This window comes from Phocoena sinus, chromosome 17 (assembly GCF_008692025.1).
Source record: "Phocoena sinus isolate mPhoSin1 chromosome 17, mPhoSin1.pri, whole genome shotgun sequence".
NCBI classification, from domain to species: Eukaryota; Metazoa; Chordata; class Mammalia; order Artiodactyla; family Phocoenidae; genus Phocoena; species Phocoena sinus.
Genome location: NC_045779.1, coordinates 68,864,519 through 68,890,959, shown reverse-complemented (window position 1 = coordinate 68,890,959; position 26,441 = coordinate 68,864,519). Strand labels below are relative to the sequence as shown.

Sequence of the window (26,441 nt, the reverse complement as noted above, 5' to 3'; positions counted from 1 at the left end):
TTCGCAGGTAGCGCTCTCCGATTTGTCACCGAGATCCACTTGACCAGGTAGGGACCCGTCCCCCTTCCCACTTGTTTTTCAAAAGAAGTGCTAGGCATTCACGTTGCGTTCGCAGTTATTTTGTTGTATTCTTGTTGCCCTTCAGGAGAATTAATATTGACAAAGTGAATCGTGTAACTGCTAAAACAAAATGTTGCAAAAATAAAATTATATTAAAATCCTGCTTTTAATGTGTTCCCCACCCCCCAGGAACTTTCGAAATTTGCATTAATACCTAAGGTATTCTGCTTTCTAAGGTTTTGCTTTTTTCTCTTTTTTTGTATTTTAGATAATAGGACGTATCACTTTCAGGCAGAAGATGAGCAGGATTATGTAGCGTAAGTAGTTCTGAAATAACGGCACGTTATTTCAATGCCTTCCATTGAAAAAGCATCTCTGTCCTGTACAGTATACCTTTAAGTTTTCTTTTTTTTTTTTTTTTTTTACTGAGAATCCTGGTGGTTATTTCTCACCTCTGGGCCTTCACATGTGTCTCTCCTCTCTGTCTAGGGTGCTCAGTAAACTCAGGTGCCCCCTGCAAGGTTCTGCTGAAGCCACACCGCCCTGGGGGTTTTGCTCCCTCCCTCCTGCCCCGCACCCACTTCACACCCCTCTGGATCCCCTGGCTCAGCCCAAGCCCTCTGGAGACCTAGAGCTTCTTTTTTTATATCTTTTGTTTTTTTTTTTTTTTTTTTTTTTTCTGCGGTACGCAGGCCTCTCACTGCTGTGGCCTCTCCCATTGCGGAGCACAGGCTCCGGACACGCAGGCTCAGCGGCCACGGCTCACGGGCCCAGCCGCCACACAGCATGTGGGATCTTACCGGACTGGGGCACGAACCCATGTCCCCTGCATCGGCAGGCAGACTCTCAACCACTGTGCCACCAGGGAAGCCCACCTAGAGCTTCTTGAGGACAAGGACTGTGCCTTCTTCATTTCTAGTCCCATCATCTGCACTTGGGAGGGGTTTATTCAGTGTTCAAGTAGTTCATACCTTTTGCCTTCTCTCTGGGTGCTGGTGGTAGTGATGGGAGCGGGGGGACTTGGTTTTGATGAAGACGTCCTGGCATCCTGCACAGAAAGATGTTTATTTTCCTCCAAGTTACACGGAGGAATTTTCACTGCCTCATTGAGTTGTTTTCTCATGTGAAAGTGTCCAGTGAATTGAACAGAGAAATCCTTTCTCATCTGACTGTGGAAGGAGGCAGGTACAGCAGAAGAGCAGCTGCGTGTTTAAAGGCAGGCAGACTTGACTCTAGTCCAGAATCTGCCCGGTAGTGACTTTGTGACCTTGGAAAGATCGTCCCACCTCAGCCTTCTTGTCAGTAAGATGGGTTCTAGCCCTCGCTTGCAGGATTTTGAGACTTGAGGTCAAATGTGTAAAGCTTCTCATACAGTGCCCGTTTGTTTTTTTTTTTTTACTCCTGTAAACTCAAAGTGACTTTTAAAGTATTAAAACACCATTATGCACTATTTTGTTTCTTAATACTTTTTTTGTATGCCTGTTACTTTAAAAGAATTTTAAAGTTTTTTGAAGAATTGTCAGAAATAGTTGCTTTAATTCTTGACCCTTTTGAAATGTAGCCATTTCACCAAATTTGAATTATTCCTCCAGAAAATGAATTGTACTTTAAATATGTATTTTCAGATTATCATGGCAAACGTTTTTAATTTCTTTGTCAGGAGTTTTCAAATAAAGAGGCAAATGTGGCATAAGAAAAGGAACTCTGAAAAAAGGGTGTTAACAGAACTGTTTCCTTTTCCCAGTCTGACACCAGTCCCACTCTAGGGCCTTGGACAAGTCCCTGAATCTCTCTATAGGCTCCTGTTTCTTTAAAGCATTGTAAACTCTAACTCAGAGGCTTGTTGGAGGATTATATTTCAGAAATTATAAGTATGTGGCACGTAGTAGATACTGGTAATATCAGATAGCCAAAATCTCAGGATGCCTAAGGAAAGCAAAATAGAGGCTTCTGCAGTCAAGTGAAAACTCCAGCAGCATCAGTGCTGCTGTTAAGTGCACAGTGATCTGCCCTGTGGAACCCAGATTCTTGACTTGTTTTTAAGAGAACAATTTCTAGTTTATAACTTGAGACTACTGATAGAAAAAATATTATTTAACTTAAAAGGTATTAAATGCCCACCCCATCCCCTCCATTCCTGAACAGTTGTTGGGTTTTCTGCTTCATAGCAGAAAAGCTAAGCTGTGCGATCCTTTTTCTCACAACAGTGAGGGTGAGCACCACCTAGAGTCAAAGGTATGACTTGCAGTTCACCTATTCCAGGTATTAATACTTTGCTTTGGTTTTTAATCCTCATTGCTGTCTCTATTACTTATTCAGATGAAATGAAAAGCATTTCTAAACCACCGTTTGTTCTCATTTTCTTGTTGATTTTCTTCTAAAAAAGTTAATTCGGCTTTGGTTCCTCATTCATGAAAGTAATACAACTCATTATAGATTCAAACAATTACAGAAAAATAGTCAAGTGTTCCATCTGTTTTTTTCTACAAAAAATCACTCAGAGACAACCAGTATTTTGGTAAGTTTCTTTCTATCCCTTTTTCCCCCAAACAAAATATATAATTCACAAATACATTTAAATTTGAGATTATGTCATATGACAGTTTTTTTCCTTTTTATTTCACAAAACATTGTGATCATTTCCCCAAAGTCATCCAAAAATTAGTTAGAAACTTAAATTTCAATACCTGGTTAACTAGTCCACTTTGTGATTATTTCAGGCTTTGTTAATCAACCCCTGTTATTGCGTATTTAGGTGGTTTTACACATAGATTAGTAGCAAAGGGTTATTTTGTTGGGTACATATTGTGGTCATGCTGTACATATATTTTAATAGCCTGCACTTCTCATTTCATAAAATAAACATCATGTGTTTCCATTGTTAATGTACCTTTTTCATAAGCATGAATCTTCATGGAAAATGAAATACCCCTTCACTTTCACTTTTAAGTGCCCCCGCTGACATGGACTCCCAGGAAACAATGCCTTTTGCTAAACTCCCTTTCCTGCCTCCTATTCCTTTCTCACCTGTTCTTTCTCATCCTTGCACTAGGCTGGTCCCACTCTGAGTCCTCTTCGTTCTGACGTTCCCTTTATATTCTGTCTCCGTGGAAACGCAGGCGCCTGTGTATTCACGCAAGCCCTTGGTCATTGATACTCACCCTCTCATCTGTTCCTCTCATCTCGCTAGCTCTCTCCTGTGTGTTGTTTTCCATTCTTTGTATTGCTATGGGGAGGTCTCTTTTGCCAGTTCAGCATGAAAACAGATTCTTTTGCAGGGGAAGGAGAATGCAATGGCCAACCAGGCTCTTATGTCTCCTCCTCCTGTTTCTGACAACAGGTGGATATCAGTGCTGACAAACAGCAAAGAAGAGGCCCTCACCATGGCCTTCCGTGGAGAGCAGAGCACGGGGGAGAACAGCCTGGAGGACCTGACGAAAGCCATCATTGAGGACGTCCAGCGGCTCCCAGGCAATGATGTCTGCTGCGACTGCGGCTCGTCAGGTATCTGCCCCCAGACTTGAGCCGCTTGTTAAACATCCCTTCTCTTCCTGTAGAATATAAATGAGCATGTTATTAAAATGCCTTAATCTCCTTGTGGACACAGACACATGTATGCCCTAGAGGTGGGTGAATTGTCCCACCTCTGAGTGCTTTCACCCCTGCCGTTTGCTGTACCTGGGAAGCCCTCGCCTGCTCTCCCTAAATGGCACCTGCCAAAATGCCACCTTTCCTGTAAGGTCCAGTTAAATGGACAGTAAGGGGTGAGCACTGGACACGGAGTCCATCATCCTGGTTTGGAATCACCCGCCCGCTTCTCAGAGCCTGGACGACCTCATACTAAGTCCCTTTACTATTCTGATCTTCAGTTTCCTCATCCTGAAAGTGGGATAACAAACCTCAGCTGTTATGAGGGTGTAGTGAAATGGCGTATATGACATTGGCTGGCACACGGTACCTTTCCTTCCGTTCGGTAAAACCTCCCCAACCTCTGTATCACACTGGTGTCCCCTTGCTCCAAATTTCTGTTCTCAAATGGCATCTGTGTTACTTAGGTATTGACAGTAGCTAACATTGATCGAATGCTTACGTTATAATAAGGATTGTGATATTTGTTTTGCTGGTCTTTACGTACTGAATCATCGCAGAATCTCTGTGAGCAAGATAACTAAAATTATCCCCATTTCACAGACGAGAAAACTGGGGGAATCAGAGAAGTTGATTGACTTGCCTGAGGTCACACATCTAGTAGGGGTCAGAATGTCGTGCAAACCTATCCTTAAGCATTATGATCTCCTTTTTAATTGTTTTACTAGTGCAGATGGGCTCCTGTATACAACAGGCCATAAGCACCTCAGAGGCAAGTCTCACATCTTCTGCTTTTGTGTACGTGTGTGACAGTGACTGACACAGTGTCAGGGTATGGCAGAGGAGGCTCTGCTCTGGGGCTCTTGGGGGTTGTAGAAAAAGCTATCTTATTACCAAGAGGTGCTTGTGCAGAAGCCATAACCAGGATGACGGGTTAAGTTGGGTTGTAGCGTGGAGGTTAACGATGGCTGTAGAACCCAGTCCCTTGTGAGCTGTACTTAGAAGGCCTTTAATCTATCACTGTCAGGATGTTTCCTCGGCCTCCTGGGCAAAGTCTTTCTCACATTTTCACGAAAATAAAGCACTGAATTTTATTTTCAATTCAGTATTGAAGGGATAGTTTTAAAATTTGTCTTAAAATTTGCTCTCTAACAAGCTATTAGTTTTTGTAATAGCCCCTAGGCTAAACTGCAAGCATCCATTTCTTCCATTTAAATTTTTCCCTTATAGTTTTTAACAAATTTTACTACTGTTTTAGCTTCCTCTGTAGTTGGCACACTAAAAATTAGATATCTTGTCTTCAAAATCCTTTCCACAGAACCCACCTGGCTTTCAACCAACTTGGGGATTTTGACCTGCATAGAATGTTCCGGCATCCATAGGGAAATGGGGGTTCATATTTCCCGCATTCAGTCTTTGGAACTAGACAAATTAGGAACTTCTGAACTCTTGGTAAGTAGTGACCTGTCATGAATATATTTAGTATATTGCTTTGGGGTTTTTTGTTTCTGCTGAGTGCAAAGAATTCTAGTTCCTGAATTTAGTGAATTTAAATAGGTATTTAAAATGTAAATTTTGTGGTATGTAACATTGACTGTTTCTACTTCCTGATTGAAGAACTGGTGAATCATACATTTCTATAATTAGCTCCACTGAATGGCTCTTTTCTTCTAGGATAGGCTTTTTCAAAGCTGCTTTTCTTCTTTTGGAATAGTTTTTATATGATTCACTGTCATAGCAGTAAAGGGAGTTAGATGTTGAACTCGCATGTTCACTTTGTCTAGTGGCTTATGTTATTAAAGACAGTGACCAGAGTTTTTCTCTATTTTTACTGTTTGTAAGTTTGTAAAAGTACACATGAATTGAGAGTGGCCTGTTAGCTACTGTCATAAACCAACCACTCCTTAACCCGTAACTTCCTTAGGTAGTCAGGGAAAAAATTGCGTGCCATTATGGTGTATAGCTTTATAATATGGAAAGTGGACCCTCATCAGGTCCAAGTTAAACTGGTCCCACAGTTCACCAAATGAAGGAAGGAAAGGCCTACTTATGGCATCTCCTATAATACCTTGTGGCCATCAGTCCTCTGTCTTGCATAACTGGAACCCTGGTGCCTGTGAGAGAGTCCTTCTACTAAGGGTGAAAGGGTTCGAAGTAAAGTAGGGCTTCTCCTCACACAGGAGGCTCTTGATCAGGACCTGAGTGTGCCTGGGGCTCAAAAAATCTGAAAGCCTAGCTTATCACTAGCCTTGCCGGGAGCAAAGTACCCCAGAGTCAGGGCAGGTAGTCACCCAGCCAGCAGCCTTTGTCATCTGAGCACCCATTAAGCAATGGTGGTCTTTCTTGTGTTGCATGAGCCCCTTGATTTAGGAAGTATCCTCCTGAAACACGGCTCCCTATTCACTTCCGGGTCATAGAGAAAAGGCTCGGACCTAATACCTGAAACGTTCTTCTTTAGTATGAAAATGGTGTCAGTCCATCGTAAACACTTAACTATGTGATAAACCCAAGAGACCTGATCACGTGAGTGTTTCATAAACTTCACATCAATCCCCAAATTATCTCAGTGACCAAAAGCCTTTCAGGACAAATTTTCTTGGAAGGGTCTTGAACCCAGAAGCAAAATGGTTCCTGGGGCCTCTTCAGTAATCGCCTGCAGCATCTTAATTGGTGCCCCAAATATAAAGGAGTCCTACATCCTTGTCTGTTCAGTAACAGTAAATCTGCTTTATCTAGAAATGAGTTGTGATGGTAATTGAGAAGCTATTGCTGTCCATTAAGCATTTAACCTAGATTCATATTTGGAATCTGCTCTGTCTAATCTCGTGTGTGTGTGTGTGTGTGTGTGTGTGTGTGTGTGTGTGTGTGTGTGTGTGTAGGACCACATCCTATTCTAGTCTAACATTTGTCACATTATGTTTGTGAAAATGATTAGTTTTCTTATCCATGGTTCCACTAGTCCATTAGCTCCTATAGCAGGGAACATGGTTTACCCATCTCTGTATTTCCGGCGCTCAGAAGTTCAGTGTCTGGCACAGGGTACGTGCTCCATAAGTTATCTGTTGACCAGGTGGATGGACAGTTTGTATTTTGAGTCAAATGAGGGAAAATACGTATTCAGAAATCTCGAAAGCAAATAATAGGAAACTTTTAAACTAGTAGTAAGGAGTTTGCTATATTGTGTTTTGTTTATGTTACAGCTGGCCAAGAATGTAGGAAACAATAGTTTTAATGATATTATGGAAGCAAATTTACCCATCCCCTCACCAAAACCCACCCCTTCAAGTGATATGTAAGTACTTCTAATACAATGAATTCTTTATTGTTCTATAATTGTTCTTCTACTCTCCCCAAAACTTCTCAGTGGTTGTAGTATTTTTTTTTCCCCAGAGGAGATTTCATTATGAGAAAAAAGCAGAGAAAAGCAAAGTGTCTGAGACATATTTCTGGAATGACCCGATTATTTTCATCATCACCTTTCCCTAGGTAGTTGCAGCTGCTCTATGGAGGATAAATCTTCGTAAGGACAATTATCTCTTAATCCTCACATGTTGTGATAAATAAGAGACATACAAAAGCAACGGGAGATTCCTATCAAATTGGCGAAAAGCCAAACGCTTAAAAGCCCACTCAGCCAGACTGTGGGGAAACAGACATCTCCTCTCCTGTGTTGTTGGTGGGAGTACAAATGGTACACTATCCATAAGGGACAAATTAGCCATTTTCGTCACGATTATAGATTTATTTATTACCCTGACTCAGCGATGGCACTTCTGGGAAGTTCTTCCTGTTCTGTAATGGAAAAGGATTAGGAACAAAGCAAGTGTCTACCTGTAGATACAGGATGAAATATTCTGTGGTATGACCACACGGCGGAACCCCTTGCAGATGTAAAAAGGAATAGGAAGCTTCTTCTGTCCTGATCTGGGATGATCTCCAGGATGACTGTCAAGTGAAAACATCAGGTGCAGTGAGTGCAGTGTTCACGGCACGCTGCCTTTGGGGCAGGGAAGGGTGGAGGGCGTGGGAACAAGTGTACAGAGGCCCCCGCACCCCTGACCCAGGCACCCTGTCCAAACGCAGGAGCCAGATTTTGGGTACTTCTACTGATTAATCCCTCACTGTGAACTCTCGCTACTCATCATCTGGACCCAGACACCAAATAGATTTGGACAGTGAAGGACACACATAAGCATATATATTTATTTAAACTTGGGTTTGCTTGAAGAAACACTGACAGATACCCAGGAAACTAATAAAAGCGCTTCCTCCGGGGTGGGCGTAGGACCCCCTCAGTAAACACTTTCTGATATCATTTTTATTGTTGAGTCATGTGAATCTTTAAGCATATTCAAAAGGGTTTACATTGAATTTACACTTTAAACTTTTAAATCCTGTGGATAGATAGGAGAAAAGAGATTTACTTCCTACTCGAGTGATCAGGGAAGCCTCTGTGAAGTAGACGCCAGCCTAAATGTTTTGCCAGCCCCTCCTGGGTGGTTGGTTATTCAGGCACCAAATTTGCAAAGCAGTTTAGGAGGCACATTCGAGGAACATGTTTTCTTCATCCTGAAATCACGAAATTCGATCTCCCAGAGGCCTCTTGGCATTTGTCTTTTCTTGAATTAGACAAATGCATATTGTACGTTTAGTCTGTGCCTCATGTTATGTCAGATGCTGGGGAAACGTCAAAACACAAACTAGATATAAACCCTGTCCTCATGACACCTAGAGCCTAGAGAGGAAGCTAGGTGTTAACCAAGAAACTAAACAGTGAATCGCTTAGTCGTAGTCGTGGTAAGTGTCACAGAAGAAAAGTTAGGGATGTTGGGGGCCGATATTGAATATAATATCCTAAGCTAATCTGGGGGAGCGTCTGGCTTAACAGCAACCTTCAAGCATCGTCCTAGCACAAACACTGCTTGGATGTCTTTTTCACACTAATGAGCTCAAATTACACTGAGAACTAGGGCTTTCCGAAGCTAGTTTGATCATAAAACAACTGCAAACAAATGTGATCCATGGGTTACTTCACAAATGTGGTAACAGTGAGTGCTCAAGCACACACACACGGCCCAGTCTTGCCCACACCAGTGTTTTTGAAGTGTTTACATGACCCAGACCTCGAAGGCATTTCTTTAGGATAAATCTCATAACAGCATGGGTTTTTGTTTCCTGCTTTTCACGTGGGAGACAGCGTCAGCGCTGCGCCCCGTCAGCTCTGTGGCCTCCGTCAGGCCTTCCCCTTCACAGAGCTCATGACCCTCCAAGTCTCTAACGTAGCCGCTGTTGCCAGACTCTGGGAGTTCAGATCCACTTCCTAAACTGTGATCTTGGGCAAGTAGCTTTGACTGTCTGAGCCTCAGTTTCCTCACCTGCAAAGAGTGTGTACCCCCTAGGGCATGGGGAGGACTGGTGAGAAGAGCTTAGAGCAGCGGTGGGCATGTAGTGAGTATTTACTGCTGCTGTCATCATGATTGTTGTTATTCTCTCATTTGGGCACAACCAAGAGGAATGGAGTGAATCTCCTGTAACATGATTAAATCACTCACATATTTAATTAAGCAACTTCTGTGTTTCAGGCACACTTTTAAGTGCTGAAGATACAGTCAGTAGTGAACAAGGCAGCTCCCATCCTGCTTACATTCTGACTGGGGTGAGGAAAACACAGGGAATGAGAAAGTAAATAACCTAAGTTTACATGGTAGTTGGTGTCAGCAGGAAAACATAACAGTGAGGGGTTGACGTGTAGGGGGTCAGGGAGCATCTGAGGACCCGACATTTGAGTTGAGAACTGGAGGGTATGACGAGCAGGTGTGAGCGAGCAGGCCAGGGAGGTGGACAGTAAGTGTTGCTGCCCTGAAGGGGGACAGGCTTGGCGTGTTCACGTGACAACAAGAAGGCAGGTGAGGCTGCAGGTAACTGAGCCAGGAGAGTGCTGGGAGATGCCACAGAGATGGGGCCAGACACGTAGGGCTCTGCAGGTCGTGGAATGGTTTTGGATATTATTATTCTAAGTGTGATCAGAAGTTGTCAAACAAAGGGAGTGACGTGATAAGTTATGTTTTAAATGGATCCTTGTGGTTCAGTGATGCTCAGCTGGGGCAGCTTTGCCCCCAGAGGACACTTTGCAGTGTCTGGACACATTACATCGTGACTTGGGCGGGTACTGCTGGCATCCAGAGGATAGAAGCCAGGGATGCTGCCGAACATCCTACAAAGCATGGGATTGCCGTCCATAACAAAGGATCATCCAGGCAAAATGTCAGTAGGATGGAGGTTGAGAAACCCAGCTGTGGCTGATGAGTGAAGGACAGACTATAGGGGGTGGTGGGGACAGACTGAAGAGAAATTTATACCAGATCCACTGAGAAATAAAGATAAATTGGACTAAGGTGGTAGCGGCGGAGGTGGTGGAAAGTAGTTCAATTCAGTTCTCAATGTATTTTGAAGGGAGAACCACCGGGATTTGCTGATCAGTTTAAATATGGGGTGTTTAAGGGAATTGTCCAGATGACGCCCACGGTTTTTGGCCTGAGCATCTAGGTGAATGGCCAGTACCGTTATCTGAGCCAGGGTAGGTAGGAAGGACCGGGTTTGGTGGGGGACAGAAGGAGAAAGTTGTCTTTCATCTAGAACTCTTGGCATCCAGACTTTCAGACAAGTCAGTTTTCCACCCTCCCTAGTGCCACATGCCAGAAAGCGTTCCATTGCCGGGGGACTAAATGTGACTAGGTAGAGATAACTCTGAGTACCCAGAAAGGGTTAAACACATCCTGCTGAGTGAGAGCTCAGACACTTGTTGTAGCCACAGAATTGCAGAGCCAGGGCTGGAGGTGGTCTTCTAGGTGACCTGGGGCCAATACCTCAGTGCCCTCTGCATCTTTTCTGCTGGATTATCAGGTAGCATCTGCGTGATGCTTCCAGCCACAGGAGCCCACCTGCAGAGCTCGCTGCAGTTTAGGTCTCCCTCCCTGCCATGGATCCTAGCCCTACCCGCCTTGGATAAGAGTAGAAAGGAAGCTTAGAAGTGAACCCATAGCCGTGCATCATTCTTTGTTCCATACCTGGAAGGTAGTAAGTAAGGCAGGTATGATTTCTAAAACTTCACAGGTGAGGAAACTGAGGCAGAGCGAGAACTGGATTTACCCAGGGTCACGGAGGTAGCAAGTGGTATCAGACTTGCATTAAGCCATCTAGTTCTTAAGTCTGGTGTTCCATCCACCACACAGTAGCTGCCTTTCAAACTTGATGTAAGTCACACACAGCAAGTCTCAGAAGCCAGGCTTAGGCCATCCTTTCAGGTATCTGGAAGTCTTCCAATTCATCAGGTTACGGCCATTCTAGGAGGACTCTGACCTAAGCATAAAGGACACTCTTGAGTGTACGATCTTGGTTCCCGAGCAGAATCTGCAACTCACCAAAGGCTCTGTGCCACCATCAACCATCCCAGCTCTCTGCTGCCAGCCCAGAATGAAAGAAAAAAGCATCAGCGCTATTTTAAACAGTGTTTCCAGGCTGTGGGATGTGGGAAGCAGTAACAGCTACCACACATGGAGTGTGGTCCCCATTTCAAATGAAAAAAAAAAAAGTACTGAAGGTCATAAAGATTAAGTAGTTTACCTAACGTTGCACAGCTGGTTTGCTGTAGGACTAGGATTTGAACCCAAAATCCATTCATTGTCTTTTTATTAATTGGCTCATGTAACGGGTGAGTTCAGGTATAGCTGGACCCAGGATGTCAGACAGTATCATCTGGACCTTAGCTCACTCTCCTGACTCTTGTCTCTCCTTTCCTCCGAGCCAGCGTCCATTTCAGCCTTAAGTTGACCATCAGGCCACTGAGGTCATAGACTCACCCCTGCAGCTGGGAGGTGGGGCCAGAACCACTTGAACTGAAGTGGAGAGGGGGTAGGTCCTGAAGAGAAGGAGAAATGCACCAGGCCCACTTGGACACGGCAGGAAAGACCACCGTCTGTGTCCTTCTGGAGCTTCAACGACAGCTGTGCTGAGCCTCAGTTTCCTGTCAGTGTCTTCATTCTGTCTTTGCTAGAATAAACTTGGTCTAAACCTGTTTGCTGGAACGTTGAAGAGAAGGGTATCTTAATTAAAATAACTCTTCTCAGGACTTCCCTGGTGGTGCAGTGGTTAAGAATCCACCTGCCAGTGCAGGGGACACGGGTTCGAGTCCCGGTCCGGGAAGATCCCACATGCCACGGAGCAACTTAAGCCCGTGTACCACAACTACTGAGCCTGTGCTCTAGAGCCCGCAAGCCACAACTACTGAGCCCACGTGCCACAACTGCTGAAGCCTGTGCGCCTAGAGCCCGTGCTCCGCAGCAAGAGAAGCCACCGCAATGAGAAGCCTGCGCACTGCAACGAAGTGTAGCCCCTGCTTGCCACAACTAGAGAAAGCCCGCACACAGCAACAAAGACACAACGCAGCCAAAAATAAATAAATAAATAACATAAAATGACTCTTCTCAGAGAGAACTGTTTGTCAGAAATTGTAAATCTTTCTTAGCTCTTGGGAAATAAAAAGTCTTAGTTCATTTTGCTTTGCTCTATTTTAGGACTGTACGGAAGGAATATATCACTGCAAAGTATGTAGATCATAGATTTTCACGGAAGACCTGTTCATCTTCGTCAGCTAAACTGAACGAATTGCTTGAGGCCATCAAATCCAGGGATTTACTTGCACTAATTCAAGTCTATGCAGAGGGGGTAGAGCTAATGGAACCGCTGCTGGAACCCGGACAGGTACAGCTTCACTGAAATCAGGATGAAGAGGGACGCGGGAAATCAGTTTAAAAGATGACTCGTTTTATTGTAACACCACAGAATGAGACTGTTATACATTAAGTGATCGTGTCTGAATCCGGACAATTTGAGGGTGAAAGGGGCTGCTATTAATAATTACTTTGGGGCAGCTGACTTAAACGAAGCCTGTCTAGGCAAACTAGGACCTCTGACCACCCTATTTATATTCCTCCTTTCCTTTCAGGAGCTCGGGGAGACAGCCCTTCATCTTGCAGTCCGAACTGCAGACCAGACATCTCTCCACTTGGTTGACTTCCTTGTACAAAACTGGTAGGGTTTTTGTTTTCTCTGGATATGCCTTGTGAGTTAACGCGAACCAGCCCTGTTGGCGGCCTACCTCGTGACTCAGCAAAGAGCCAGATCCTGTTACTGGCTTTGCAGGCCATGAAGTGTCTGTCACAGCCATTCAGCATTGTCATCATAGTGTGAAAACTGCCACAATCAGTATGTAAACAAGTGAGCATGGCCATGTTCCAGTAAAGCTGTATTTACAAAAACAAGCAGGGGGCCAGATACGGCCTGTGGGCTGTAGTTTGCCAACCCTTGGCCTAGATAAATGTAAAATCCTATCTCTGTGTCCAAAACCTGCTGCATTAAGGGAGGTTGAAAGAGAGGACACTTAACAGCTCAAGGTAACAGATCTGTGAGTTTTCATTGTTTATAAGTTCATGGTAAGAGATCAGTATGTGTGGCTGACCCAATTGCTAATTCAAGTTTAGGATATACTAATAGGAGAGTAATACTGAACACAGCAGGTTTAGACTTGCTGGATTCTTTGTTGGGTAGTTCTGTAAGCTACAGATTAGGAGGAGGAACTAGAGCTCATCCAAAGGAGAGCGATTAAAATAGTGAGGGGATTTGGACTCACATACGGAGAACGGTGCCTGGACACAAGCCAGATTGTACAATCGCCCAGCCTCTTCCATAGAGGTGGTTCAGCGTAATGGTTAAGACCATTGGCTCCAGAGACACACTGCCTGTGTTCAAATCCCTGCTCCATCATCTGTGTCTCGACAATTTCTCAAACAAGCACTTCATCCTCTCTGTTTTCATCTAAAAAATAAGGGTTATAGTATACCTACCCCGTCAGGTGGTTGTGAAGACTAAATGAGCTAATACACATAGGAGACATGTGTCTGTCCCGTACACAGTAGGCACTCAATAAATGCTGGCTGTTATTGTCATTATGTTGCTTATAAATGGAAGTGTCACGTTAGAAACATCATCATCTTCCCTGCTTTTAAGAAGTAGGTCGCAAATTTGACTCAGTTGTTAGCATGGGGAAAAGTGGTTCATCTGTAGTTTTAAGTTATAGAGCAAATCATTTTTTTTTCTAATACTTTCATCTTTCAGTGGGAACCTGGATAAGCAGACGGCCCTGGGGAACACGGCTCTGCACTACTGTAGCATGTATGGTAAACCTGAGTGTTTGAAGCTGCTTCTCAGGAGCAAACCCACCGTGGATGTCGGTAAGTGTGGCCAAGCGTCTTTTAATAACTGCGGTGAGAGCATTCAGTTGGCTGAAACCTAGACATGCCTGTTCCATTGTCATCTGAGGATTGTTCTTTGCCTTTTCAAGATGTATCTTAGATAATCATGCAACTGTATTCCACCTGTTTTAGCTAACCAGGCTGGAGAGACTGCCCTGGACGTAGCAAAGAGACTGAAGGCCACCCAGTGTGAAGATCTGGTAAGCGGAGTGGGAGAGGGGTGAGCCCAACTGCCCTAAAAGGGTGTTCTCTGAAACCACGACTGGAGTGAGAGAAGCAGATTCTCTCTCTCTCTCTCTCTCTCTCTTTTTTTTGGACATTGGCTAAAGAAATCCAGACAAGCACTCAGGCTACATTTGAAAAAATGGTAAAATGATAAATTTGTCATCCATGTCTTTTGAGTACAGTTATGGTATAGCAGCTAAAAGGCATTTGAGAGGTCTTATTACCAGACAAACTGCTATTTTTTTTTTTTTGGCCGTGCCACACGGTGGGCGGGAGCAGGATCTTGCTTCCCTGACCAGGGATCGAACCTGAGCCCCCGGCAGCGGAAGCACAGAGTCTTAGCCACTCGACCACCAGGGGAGTCCCAAGGTGCTGCTTTTTTTGTTTGCCAGACATTAGTCTTTCTCTGTAGCTTAACAGTAAAGAATTATTTGGGGAATTCCCTAGCGGCCCAGTGGGTAAAACACTGCAGTTCCTGGGTTCAATCCCTGGAACTAAGGTCAGGGAACTAAGATCCTGCAAGCCGTGTGGCACAGCCAAAAAACAAAAATAATTTTTTTTTTTGGAAAGAATTACTTGGGAAGCCAGTTCCAAAAATTGGGCAAGTAAAGTTCGGAGTGTAATGGTTTTCAGAATGTCCAGTGCCCTCCCTCCCCTGCCCCCATCCTGTGTACACACTCACCTCCAGTCCCACTAGTTCTTGCTTATACCTCTGGGCCTTCGCGTAGAGCATGATTCTCTTAACCACAGGGAAGGATAAGATAGGAAAGATAGGTCACATTCCCTTGAGTTCCTGCTAAGTGCCAAGTACCCACCCAGGCCCAGCAGTTGTACGTCTTTATTTTTACAAGAATGCTTTGGGGACGTTGGAGTTACCCTTGCCCCATTTTATGACTAAGAAAGTGGGCCGTGGGTGGAACCAGGACTGTCTGACTTTAAAGGCCTGCTGACCTACCTGTCGCACTTCAGTGACTCTGATTTTGCCTTCCAGCGGGAATTTGCAGTTTTGAGGCTCATTTTAATAATATTGAGAAAGCTTTTAATTTTGGAGAGAAGTCACGTTACCAACGTTACCAGAATTAAAAAGGCTTCACCCGTAATTCTTTGCAATTCCTCTTCAGTCTGTCCTGTGGCAGTCCCGTTTGTATAATCAGAGTTTTGCCTGCAGTGCAGCTACTGGTGATGAATCCGAAACCAGGAATGAGGTGGGATTTGCTCAGTGTTTATATAATGTCCGGGTGCCTGGCATTGAAATTACAGCGGTTACACCTGCTGTTACTTTCAGCTTTCCCAGGCTAAATCTGGAAAGTTCAATCCACATGTCCACGTAGAATATGAGTGGAATCTTCGACAGGAGGAGATGGATGAAAGCGATGATGATCTGGATGACAAAGTGAGTGTACGTAGTGCCTCTGATTCCTTAGCCCTTCTCCCAGGTTTTCTCCACTATACAGATAAGACCCATTCTTTGTGAGATTGATTTTGGTCTTATGACCTGATTCACCAGGGCCATTTTCTTTGTTTAGTCTCTGATCCTTGTTGAGTGCCACTTAATAGCTGTATTGGTCAGGTTTCTCCAGAGAAACAACCAGTATGGGTGGGTGGGTGGGTGGTGTGTGTGGGGTTGCGTGTGGTGTGTGTGTGGTGTAGAGATGGAGAGAAATTCATTTTAAGGAGTTGGCTCACATGCCTGGGGCGGGCCCGGCCAGAATCCCCAGGGCAGGCCAGTAGGCTGGGGACTCCACAGGAGCTGAGGGTGCAGTCCTGAGTTTTCAGGCAGAAAGCCTTCTTCCTTTGGGGGTCCTTAGTCTTTCGTCTTAAGCCCTTTGACTGCCTGCATGAGGCCCACCCCTGTTACTCAAAATCTAACCTAAATGTGAACCACATATAAAAAATACCTTCACAGCAGCATCTAGACTGGTGTTCGACCAGTCACCTACGCACCATAGCCTTAGCCAAGTCAGCACATAAAATGAGTCATCGAAACAGCTAATTAATAAATAACAAGTTGTCACTGATTGAGTGTTTAAATATGAACTAGGTGGCAGCGAGCACGTGTCACCTCAGGTCATCTCTGTCAAAAGCCCGTTGGGGTGTTGTCATTGTCCCACTTTACAGAGGAGAAGACTGACGGGGAAATCACGTGGTTTATCTAAAGTCTCACAGCGAGTAAAGACGGTCTCAGGGATTAAACCCAGTTCTGTGTGACTTTATCATAGATAGTTCTGAATTACCTCTGAAGGTTCATTTATACCCTTTTTTTAGATTCCACATATAAGTGATACCATATGATATTTGTCTTTCTGTGTCTGACTCACTTAGTGTGATAACCTCTAGGTCCATCCATGTTGCTGCAAATGGCATTATTTTGTTCTTTTTTATGGCTGAGTAATATTCCATCATATATATGTCCCACATCTTATTTATCCATTCCTCTGTCAGTGAACGTTTAGGTTGCTTCCGCGACCTGGCTGTTGTAAATAGTGCTGCAGTGAACATTGAGGTGTGCGTGTATCGTTTTGAATTACGGTTTTCTCTGGGTATATGCCCGGTAGTGGGATTGCTGGGTCATATGGTAGTTCTCTTTTAAGTTTTCTAAGGAAACTCCGTACTGTTCTCCATAGTGGCCGTACCAATTTACGTTAGTGTAGGAGGGTTCCCTTTTCTCCACACCCTCTCCAGCATTTAGTGTTTGTGGATTTTTTGATGATGGCCATTCTGACCGGTATGAGGTGATACCTCATTGTAGTTTTGATTTGCATTTCAATGATAATTAGTGATGTTGAGCATCTTTTCATGTGCTTTTTGGCCATCTGTATGTCTTCTTTAGAGAAATGTCCATTTAGATCTCCTGCCCGTTTTTTAATTGGGTTGTTTCATTTTCTGATACTGAGCTGCCTGAGTGGTTTGTGTATTTTTGGAGATTAATCCCTTGTCAGTTGCTACCTCTGAAGGTTCCTGCGTGCATTTTTCATCATCTGTGGATCCACTGGTTCCTCTTTCCCAGGCAGGATGTAAGGAGTAGTCAAAGGTGCTCCTACCGAGGGGTCCTAATGGCATTCACCATTTTAAGAGAAGCTCAATTACGACACAGTCAAGATAACCATTATAGTAAGAGTTGGCGAAATTCCTGAGAAGTGTTCAGAGGACAGGGCGGCTGCCTCAGCCTTGGCGAGCAGTGAAGACCTTACCAAGGAAACACTGTGGGAGATGGGTTTCTAAGGGTGGTGAGGAGCTTGCCAGGCAGGGAAGTAGGAAGGAGTGCATCCTTCGGGGGAGGGAGAACAGCATGTGCAGAGGCTGGGGGTCATCATGGGGCCTGAACATCAGAGGACCGGTTGGGATGAGGTGTGAGGTGCCTTCACATGCACTGGGTGGGGAGAGGCAAGGGGCTCCCCTGAAGCGTCAGGCAGCCTAGACCAGGAAGGGCGTGAAGGGGGTGGTAGGCCAAGTTCACCCCTTTGGCTTTCATCTAAGCAGGCACAGGCCAACAGAGCTTTGCTGTCAGAGAGCAGGGTTTCCTACCAGCTCTGCCTGCAGTGTGGAAAATGGGCTGGAGCTGAAAGAAACTGAGGCAGGGGCTGTTCAGGAGACCAGTGGTCCAGGGGGTGCTGGTGAGTGCCTGCACGAGTTGTGGGTCCGAGGGGTACTTCTGAGCTCTCTGTGCGGGACTGGGTGGCTCTCGCTGCCACTGAGGTTGGGAGACTTCCCACTTGGGAAGTTGCATGGGCGCTGATGCTGTGAGCCGAGTGCAAACGCCAGCGATCCGTCATGGGTGGTTGAAAGTGTTTGGAATCCAAGAGGTTGAGGTTGGACGTACAGGCCCGAGCCATCAACATTAGGTGGCAGTCACGGCCATGGGTGCAGATGAGGCTCCTTCCTGAGAGGGTGTAAAATGAGGAGAGAGGTGAGTGTGGAGAGCTTCGACGTTAAAGGGCTGAGCAGGGATGGAAAAGTTAATGTAGTAGCTACTGTTCAGTTGTTGGTGAACGTGCCCTGCACAGGGGAGGTATTTGTGGATTAAAGGTTACATCCGTGTGACCTTCTACTTCTGAATACAATGCTCCCTAACCAGCATGTCCCTGGTGGGACCCTGGTAATGACAGGAGAGTGAGAAGTGTACTCTCTGGATGTTTCCCTTGTGCTGTGTCGTGGCTCCTAGGCTTTTGTGTGGCTGACCCCCCAGAAACGCAGAGAGCCACAGGAGCCCAGATCCCCCCCCAAGCCTGCCCTGCAGAGTCCTCCGGACACCTGAAGCGTCATCCTTGACTATCAGCTGACCCACCACACTGTTATTTCATTTGCCAGCCGAGCCCCATCAAGAAAGAGCGCTCACCCAGACCTCAGAGCTTCTGCCACTCCTCCAGCATCTCCCCGCAGGGACAAGCTGTCACTGCCGGGCTTCAGCACTCCGCGGGACAAACAACGGCTCTCCTACGGTGCCTTCACCAAACCAGATCTTTGTCTCCACAAGCACAGACTCACCCACAGCGCCGACTGCGGAGGCACCCCCGCTGCCTCCTAGAAACGCCGGGAAAGGTACAGGCTGTGGGAAGGGCTTTGTGACTCCATCTTCAGAGCTGGGAGTTGACCCAGCTTTGACGTAAGAATTTCGAGGTGCCTTTGAGTGGCAGAGTGTGGGCTGTGATGTCAGGGCAGCTTGAAACAGGGACCTCACCATTTGCCCCGTTACAGCCGAGTAGTGTTACGGGCACTCCGCGTGCCTTGTCTTGTGTGAACCTTACAACCATCCTGTGAGGTGTGTGCTTTTGCGCCCATTGTACAGATGAGAAAATTGAGGTAGAATGACTTGCCCAAAGGTCATGCGGCCGGTAAGTGGTGGAGCTGAGGTTCCATCCAGGGTCCACGTGGCTCCCAAACCAGCGTTCTTTCCTGTGTAATATGGGGTGGAATTTGAGTTCTTCTTTGAGAAGTTTCTTTCCTCTACACTAAAATGTAGTAACAGTGATAGGCAATAGTTACGAAGCCCTTTGCTTTACGAGAGGCCCTAAGCCCAGCACCTCTCTTTTCACGCTCACAGAACAAGGTAAGCTAGGACAGTTGCTGGCACCAGGCAGACAGGGTCCTGGTTCAGAGCTCTAGAGTAATTGGCCTGAGGCTCTTGGGGGTTTGGGATCCTCACCCAGGTCCTGTGTGACCTGAACCCACACTCCTGTGCTCTCTGGCGAGTGGTTTTCCACGAGATACCACCTGGGGCAGGATCCTACCAGAGGAGGGTCATTGTGCCATGTGTTGTCACATGCCCCCACGGGACTCATGCCAGGTGGTGACGGTCCGTGAAGACTGCATCCTGTTCCCCGAATCCACCGAACGCCCTGCACAGAAAGTCCATGTATTCCCACCTATACGGGGACGAGTCAAGACACAGAAGTGATAACATTAAGGGCTCACCCCTCCCGGGGGTATTCGAGAGGTACCCGGAGCTGTAGCTTCCGGTCTGGTCTCAGCCATAAACCCAAGTGCAGGATCCTCCCCGTGTCCTCTGCAGGTTTGAGGGCCCCGGTGCACAGTGCGTGCCTATTTGAATCACACTGGGGCTATTTTCTGGGGAATGTGAGCTTTATTCAAAGCAGTGTTTTTTCAGAGCTTATTCTCCATTGAAATAGTGTTATAAATGGGAGCAGTGTTCTTAGACCCCAATGGCCTCATAGATGATAAAATAGTGGAGAAAGTTAAAATGAGGCTCGGGCATAAACAGCACTCATCAGAGATAACCAGTGACCAGAAGAGCAACGGCGCACGTAACCCAAAGGCTTAACCCACCGGTGGTGTCCTTACCATTCCACACATCATGCTGGAACGTGCCTTTTAAATCACTAGCATAACAAGGCGCAGACGTGTGCCGCAAGAGGCCTGTGTTACCTCTCACCGCGGGGCGATGATGCTCCCCAGCAGGGTGGCAGTCTGCTAAGAGCAGAGAGTCCCTTTCTGCGCCCTAAGAAAGACCGGGGAGAGTTACCCTGCAAGAGTTCACATCCCCTGATCGTGGTTACCAAAAGAAGTGGTGATGACCTATCAGAGAGCCTCCCGGTCACTGAGAACCTTGGAAAAGGGATACAGGAGAGAATGACACCAGAGTCCTAGGGCCCAGGAGGCACCCTCACCTCCCTCTACCCCTTTCCATAATTTTGTCTCAAGGGGACGCAGAAACCCATAAAGTATCCTGACTCAGTGCCAAGTATATCTCTGCTGCCTTGAATAAATTCTGATTAGCTCTTTCCCAAAGACCCAAAGACAAAGACCAAATTTATTTCGTGATGCAGCTGCTGAAACAAGTGCCTGGAGACTTGGCCGTAGCAACCGTGGTCGGCTAAGGATAGACTGCTTACCGCCCCCCACCCCCAATCCCATAATTGAACATAGACATCCCTCTCCGCCACAGTCAGAGTGTTCTTCCAGGTTGCCCATAGCAGGACATCAGATTCGGAGATTTGGTCTGAGCTGGTGAGACAAGAAGCACAGCCTGCCCGTGACTTTTATAAGGGGTTTGAAGCGGGAGATACTTCCTGCAGGCAGCTTGACTCACGTGCCCACACATTTGGAATAGTGATAATGTTTGAATGGAGTTCTCAGAAGACACAGTTGAAGACCAGCCGATGCTCTGCGCAGAGAGAACTCTCCTCTGTTTTCCTTACGTTTTCTTCATTTCATTCTGTTGAACTGATTGAACCGTTTGCATGGAACAAAGATGTCTTGTTGTTTGGGTTGCTCGTTTCCCGTGGAGGTAAAGCAGAGGTGTCTGCTTGCAGCCGAAGTCATTTCCACACTGAGAACTTCGGGGTCGTAAGGATGATGGTTTCCGGTGAGGCAGAAACAACTGATAAAGTTTCCACTAACGAGAGGAATACAGAGGACAAAAGTAGAAGGAATTATTCTGAATCCAGCTCAGGAGTATTTTCAGAAACTTGCAGCTGCCTCGTGAAAATGTAAGGAGTTTGACCTAAATTGCCGTCGGGCAAAGCCCCCTGTGCTTGAGCAGAGCTCCAGTCAGAGCTGGACGGCTCAGCAGTTCGGAATCCCGAGCTCACCACTCTGAGGCCTTTGAAACATTTTGCTGCCCACGCCCTCTTCAGATGTGAAGTCCAGCGGGATTAAATCAGAGCTATAAAATTAAGCATGCAGAAGTTTCCCACCCGTGGTCGGCAGCTCCGCCCAGCCCCCCACTTCACTGTATCTTTATTAAGACTAGATATTCTTCAGGATCGCCAAGATTGGTTTGTTCTTCATCTTTCAGCTAAAATCATGTCACAGAACCTGGATTTTTTTTTTTTTTTAGAGCTAGAGGGATGCTGAAAGATTGACGTACAGCTCAGGAAACAGAGCCCTGAAAAGGCTGAGGAACTTCCATGTCACGCGGTGGCTGAAATAGGATAGAAAATTAAAGTGGGCCTTAGGACTTGGCAACCAGATCTTCTATGGTAGTTTCTTCTTTTCCATGTTGAGGAAGAGGGTCCATCTCTGTCTTGTCTTCCTCGTGCATTTGTCATCAGAATCCAGTGAGACAATATATGAGAAAGCATTTGGTAAAATGCAGAGCGCTGAACTACCGCGAGGGACTCCTATCAGGACTGTTCAGGCTCTGACTCCACACATGTCCCCAGAGTAGGGAAGAAGGTCTGGGCACCACGGTACTGTGATGCCGCCCCCAGAACAGGCGCTTGACAACAGTGTAGCTTTGCTTTTTAAGTCATTTTAAGCTACAGCACTGCAGTTTTCTCCCACTGTAAAATTCCACACCTTTTACACAGCCGTGGCACAGACTGTACTTGACACGAGATTTTTGTGGAGGTTAGTGAGAGGGACGGGAAGCTTCCAGCTCAGCACCTGGCACCTAGTCTGTGCCCCAGGGAGGGTTCTGCTGCTGACATTTGAGAGCCACTGCAACTCCTCAGCTTTAAAGAAGCGTCCTTGGGGAATAGGAACCGGGGTGGAGCTGCCCAAGTCTGGTAAATAGGCAGGCGCTCTAAATGGCGAAGCCTGGCATGATGTGGGCACCTTTCACTCAAAGGCTTTGTCAGGTAAATGAACGAGGAGTCTGATCGCAAGAAGCTTATTTGACTTACTTAAATGAACTAAGTTTTCAAGCTTTTAGAAGCACGAAGTGATATGCTAACTAGCTTCAGTTCATTCCCATCTGTTCGTGAGATCAGTCCCCTGGACTCAGGCATCGTGTAGCACCTCTGCATATCCTGTGAATACCTGTAGGAATCCTGCAGTCCACACACGTTTTCTATAACATGGACTTCCTGTTTCACACAGGCTCCAGCCTTGGTCTGATAAACCAGTAGGTGATCTGCACAAAAGCGGCTCAGGGCCTGGTGCACCGAGGGCTCCGTGGGTGCTCGTCACGGAGAATGTTGAACGGTGCTGCCCTCGCCATCCCTGTAGGTGAGGAGCTAAGCACCCACGTTAATCCAAGAGTATAGTTTGAGAGTAACACACCCTCCAAGGCAGGTCCATCTGTCAACCAGACCGCCGTGCCTGCTGGGCAGCTGTGAGCCGCTGTGAATTCAAAACCCCACTCTATCCTCTTCTCTCCTTGCCCCACCTAGGAGGCTGGGGGTTCCTCCCACCAATGCTAACCCTGTCCCTGCCCTGGTCTCGTTTTCACATTTAACTCATCTTGCTAAGTTTCAGGGCCTTCATCTGAAAAATAAGAATCAGGTGTGTGGCTGGCTGGGTCCCTGCTTAGAACGTGAAGGAACGTATGTAAAGTGACTGGCACAGCGTGAGCACTCAGTACGTAGGATGGGGGCCTGTTGGGGTCCTGCTGCATGTGTTTGGTTCTGCACGTGTCCTGGGCCCTGGGCAAGGTAGCAGAGGGGGAGCGGGGAGCTCCTGCTTGGAAGCTTGCGCTCCAGTGGGTGAGAAAGCAGTGAGCTGTGCCCTCATCAGGGGCAGCAGTCGGTGGTGCTCCAGGTTTGAAGAGAGGGTGAAGGGAGTCTTCCTTTCACTCCCCCGTCCCGCTGGAGGCAGAACTCCTCCACACGGAGGCTGGGAGTGAGCTGTCCCTGCATCCCTGGCACAGAGGGGGCTCCGTCAGTGCCTGCTGAGTGAACAAACAACTGCAGAAATCAGTGAAGGCGTGTCCTAGAAACGTGCGGCCAGAGCAAGGAGGGGACCTCATAAAACTAAACCCAGATGTCCTGGGGCTGTGATAACTGACCTCGCTGACGATCCTTCTGCACCATTTTGTGCCCAAACTCGGTTGTGTAAGCATTTTATACACCATTTCTCTGACTCATTTGAGGTCTGTAGCAACAGTTAGGGCAGAGAGGGGGTGGCCAGGGAGAAGACTGCCCCGGGGTCTGAAGGTAGGAAAGTGCCCTGCTCCAGGAGTTGAGCTTGCCTAGGAGATGTTTTCCCTGCGAGTGGCTTTATTCATATGCTGATGACTGTAGAGTTTCCTGGGATTTTTTTATCTCACAGGAAGGTAGCCATTTGAGTGGCTCAATTTTAAAGCTTCCCATGGACCATTGTCCTTCATTGGTGTTGACTTTTCTGGATTTTTCTGGGGGTATTTTTTTGTGTGTGTGAGTGGCTTTTTGTTTGCTTGTTTGTTCTGCCTATTTTTGTCCGTCTCTCTCAATCCTTTTTAAAGCACTGCACACGTGTATCGCCTTGCATTGGCCTCTTTGCTGGCCGAGAGCACGTCTGTGACTCCTGCCCTCAGCAGTGCCGGGCTCGCCAGCCCAGTTGCCCGACCACTGGGGTGCGGAAAGGGGAGCAAAGGTCGCCCGACCACCGGGGTGCGGAAAGGGGAGCAGAGGGAATGCTGTTGTGCGTCTTGCACGTAAGAACGTATGAGCAGGGCTTCCCTGGGGGCGCAGTGGTTGGGAATCCGCCTGCCGATGCAGGGGGCACGGGGTCGAGCCCTGGTCCGGGAAGATCCCACATGCCGCGGAGCAACTAAGCCTGTGCGCCACAACTACTGAGCCTGTGCTCTAGAGCCCACGAGCCACAACTACTGAAGCCCGCGCACCTAGAGCCTGTGCTCTGCAACAAGAGAAGCCACCGCAATGAGAAGCCCACTCATCGCAACTAGAGAAAGCCTGCATGCAGCAACGAAGACCCAACACAGCCAAAAATAAATTTTTTTTTTTTTTTGCGGTACACGGGCCTCTCACTGCTGTGGTCTCTCCCGTTGCGGAGCACAGGCTCTGGATGCACAGGCCTCAGCGGGCCATGGCTCACGGGCCCAGCCGCTCCGCGGCACATGGGATCTTCCCGGACCGGGGCACGAACCCGTGTCCCCTGCATTGGCAGGCGGACTCTCGACCACTGTGCCACCAGGGAAGCCCTAAATAAATTTTAAAAAGCAAAAAAAAATCCTTTGAAAAAGAAAAGAAAAAAGAATATATGAGTGTTAAAGAACCAACCCTGAGCCCCTTGAGTTCGGCACTTTTCTCTTAATGATCAGTGTCTTGGAAGGAGACTGAAGGACACGTGAATGGCTCCTGCGTGTTCTGTGTGCAGCGCTGCGTCTGTCACAGTGTCACTGCCATGTTGGGATCCTGCCAGGCCTGCTGCCAGCCTACCGTGCTTTCTCCACACGCCCCTCTCCTCTGCACCGTGCCTCTGTTTCCCCACCTGAGCATGGAGATGATGATAGCGTCTTCCTACTACACACAGTTCTTCTCTAAGTAAATATTCTTGCATCTTTATCTACATTTTTTTAATATAAGTTTATTTTTATTTTTTATTTATTTTTGGCCACGTTGGGTCTTCGTTGCTGTGCGCAGGCTTTCTCTAGTTGTGGCAAGGGGGGGCTACTTTTATTTGTGATGCACGGGCTTCTCCTTGCGGTGGCTTTTCTTGTTGCGGAGCACGGGCTCTAGGTGCACAGGCTCAGTAGTTAGTTGTGGCGCACAAGCTCTGTAGTTGTGGCACATGGACTTAGTTGCTCCGCGGCATGTGAAATCTTCCCAGACCAGGGCTCGGACCTCTGTCCCCCGAATTGGCAGGTGGATTCGTAACCACTGCACCACCAGGGAAGTCCCTATCTACATTTTAAATGATAGAAACTTTCCATTCTTTTTAAGTTCTGTACTGTGAAAACCATTAGAAAATGGTAAGTTTGTCATTTGTATTGTCCAGAGTTGTCTATATAACTCTGTCATTAACTTCGAGGCTTCTGAGATGCATGGCGGCGTGACGCGTGTGGGCTTCCCGAGTTCTGGCCGCATGGTGGCCACACGTCTGAGCTGCAGGCCTCAGTGAGGGACCTCCCTGAGCTGGTGACGGTGAGGTGCTCGAGGCAGCACAGCTCACACGCGGCCAGTAGCGTTGAAGCCCTGGCAGAACGTCTAACTGAGTGACCAAGAGGCTGCTGGAAATACAGGAGAACCCCAGGCACGTGAACCCCCAGTAAGAGCTGCGTTGGTACACCCTGCCTCCTTGTAGAAGACCTTCTAATAATTTAACCTGGGAGCTATATATGGCAGCTTCGGAAGTCTAGACCGTATTTTTAAGAAAAAGTGTTAGAGGATAGTTTGACATAATAGCCAGTATTAGCGGCAAATGTGGCTTAGGGTGTTTTCTCCTTATTCCCACAGGCCCTGGCAGAGTGGAGGGAAGAAAACTGGCTGCCCGAGTCCCCTCCCCACCTGTTAATCTTGCCTCCACCCCTTTCGAGTTTGTTTGATGCTGTGTTTACTATTTTTTAGTTTGTTTTGTTTTAGCTTTCTTTACCCCTCCAGAATTGCTTCTTTCCTGACCAAGCCAATGCTCAGGTTTAGTTTGCAGGAAACATCCTTTTTAGTGCTTAAAGACTAGTTACTTATTTTGGAAGTCTTTTGAGCTCTCTACAGTAAAGTTATAAAATTTTGTCTGCTTTTCTGGGGTCTGATACAGTGTTTTTCACCCTTTTTTAACTCATGCCCTACCAGCCAAGAAGATTTCATGGCATCTTCCCTTCTGTAGCTTCTGTTACAGAACAATAGGTGGGTCTGTGTGTTGTTTGCCATGAAAGTCCATTACAGTATTGAATATTTATTTTCGAACTTCACACTCTCTCTCCCCAGGTCCCCTCTCTCCCTGGTTTCTGATCTGTCACCCTAAGTGAGACGTTCTGTCTTCCTTAAGGATCACTAGCCTTACAACAAGAGAAGTAGAAGTTTATTCATCCATTAATTCGATACTGTATTTACTAAATGCAGCTTTCTCTACACCAGGCCAGAGAACAGCCTGACCCTGGTAGAACCTGCAGCATGGTGGACAGAGAGGCAATAAACAAGT

At 46.7% G+C, this 26,441-nt stretch overlaps 1 protein-coding gene across 1 annotated transcript in view; it reads left to right on the top strand.

Annotated features, from left to right (window-relative positions):
• ASAP1 (ArfGAP with SH3 domain, ankyrin repeat and PH domain 1) overlaps nucleotides 1-26,441 on the top strand; it is a 353,144-nt gene that overhangs the window by 301,067 nt on the left and 25,636 nt on the right. The window contains 12 exon segments of the mRNA XM_032610031.1: nucleotides 329-377; nucleotides 3,401-3,564; nucleotides 4,967-5,100; nucleotides 6,849-6,940; nucleotides 12,222-12,408; nucleotides 12,653-12,738; nucleotides 13,822-13,937; nucleotides 14,091-14,158; nucleotides 15,469-15,576; nucleotides 18,492-18,563; nucleotides 18,565-18,633; nucleotides 18,635-18,722. Of these exon segments, the coding sequence (XP_032465922.1) occupies nucleotides 329-377; nucleotides 3,401-3,564; nucleotides 4,967-5,100; nucleotides 6,849-6,940; nucleotides 12,222-12,408; nucleotides 12,653-12,738; nucleotides 13,822-13,937; nucleotides 14,091-14,158; nucleotides 15,469-15,576; nucleotides 18,492-18,563; nucleotides 18,565-18,633; nucleotides 18,635-18,722 (1,233 nt within the window).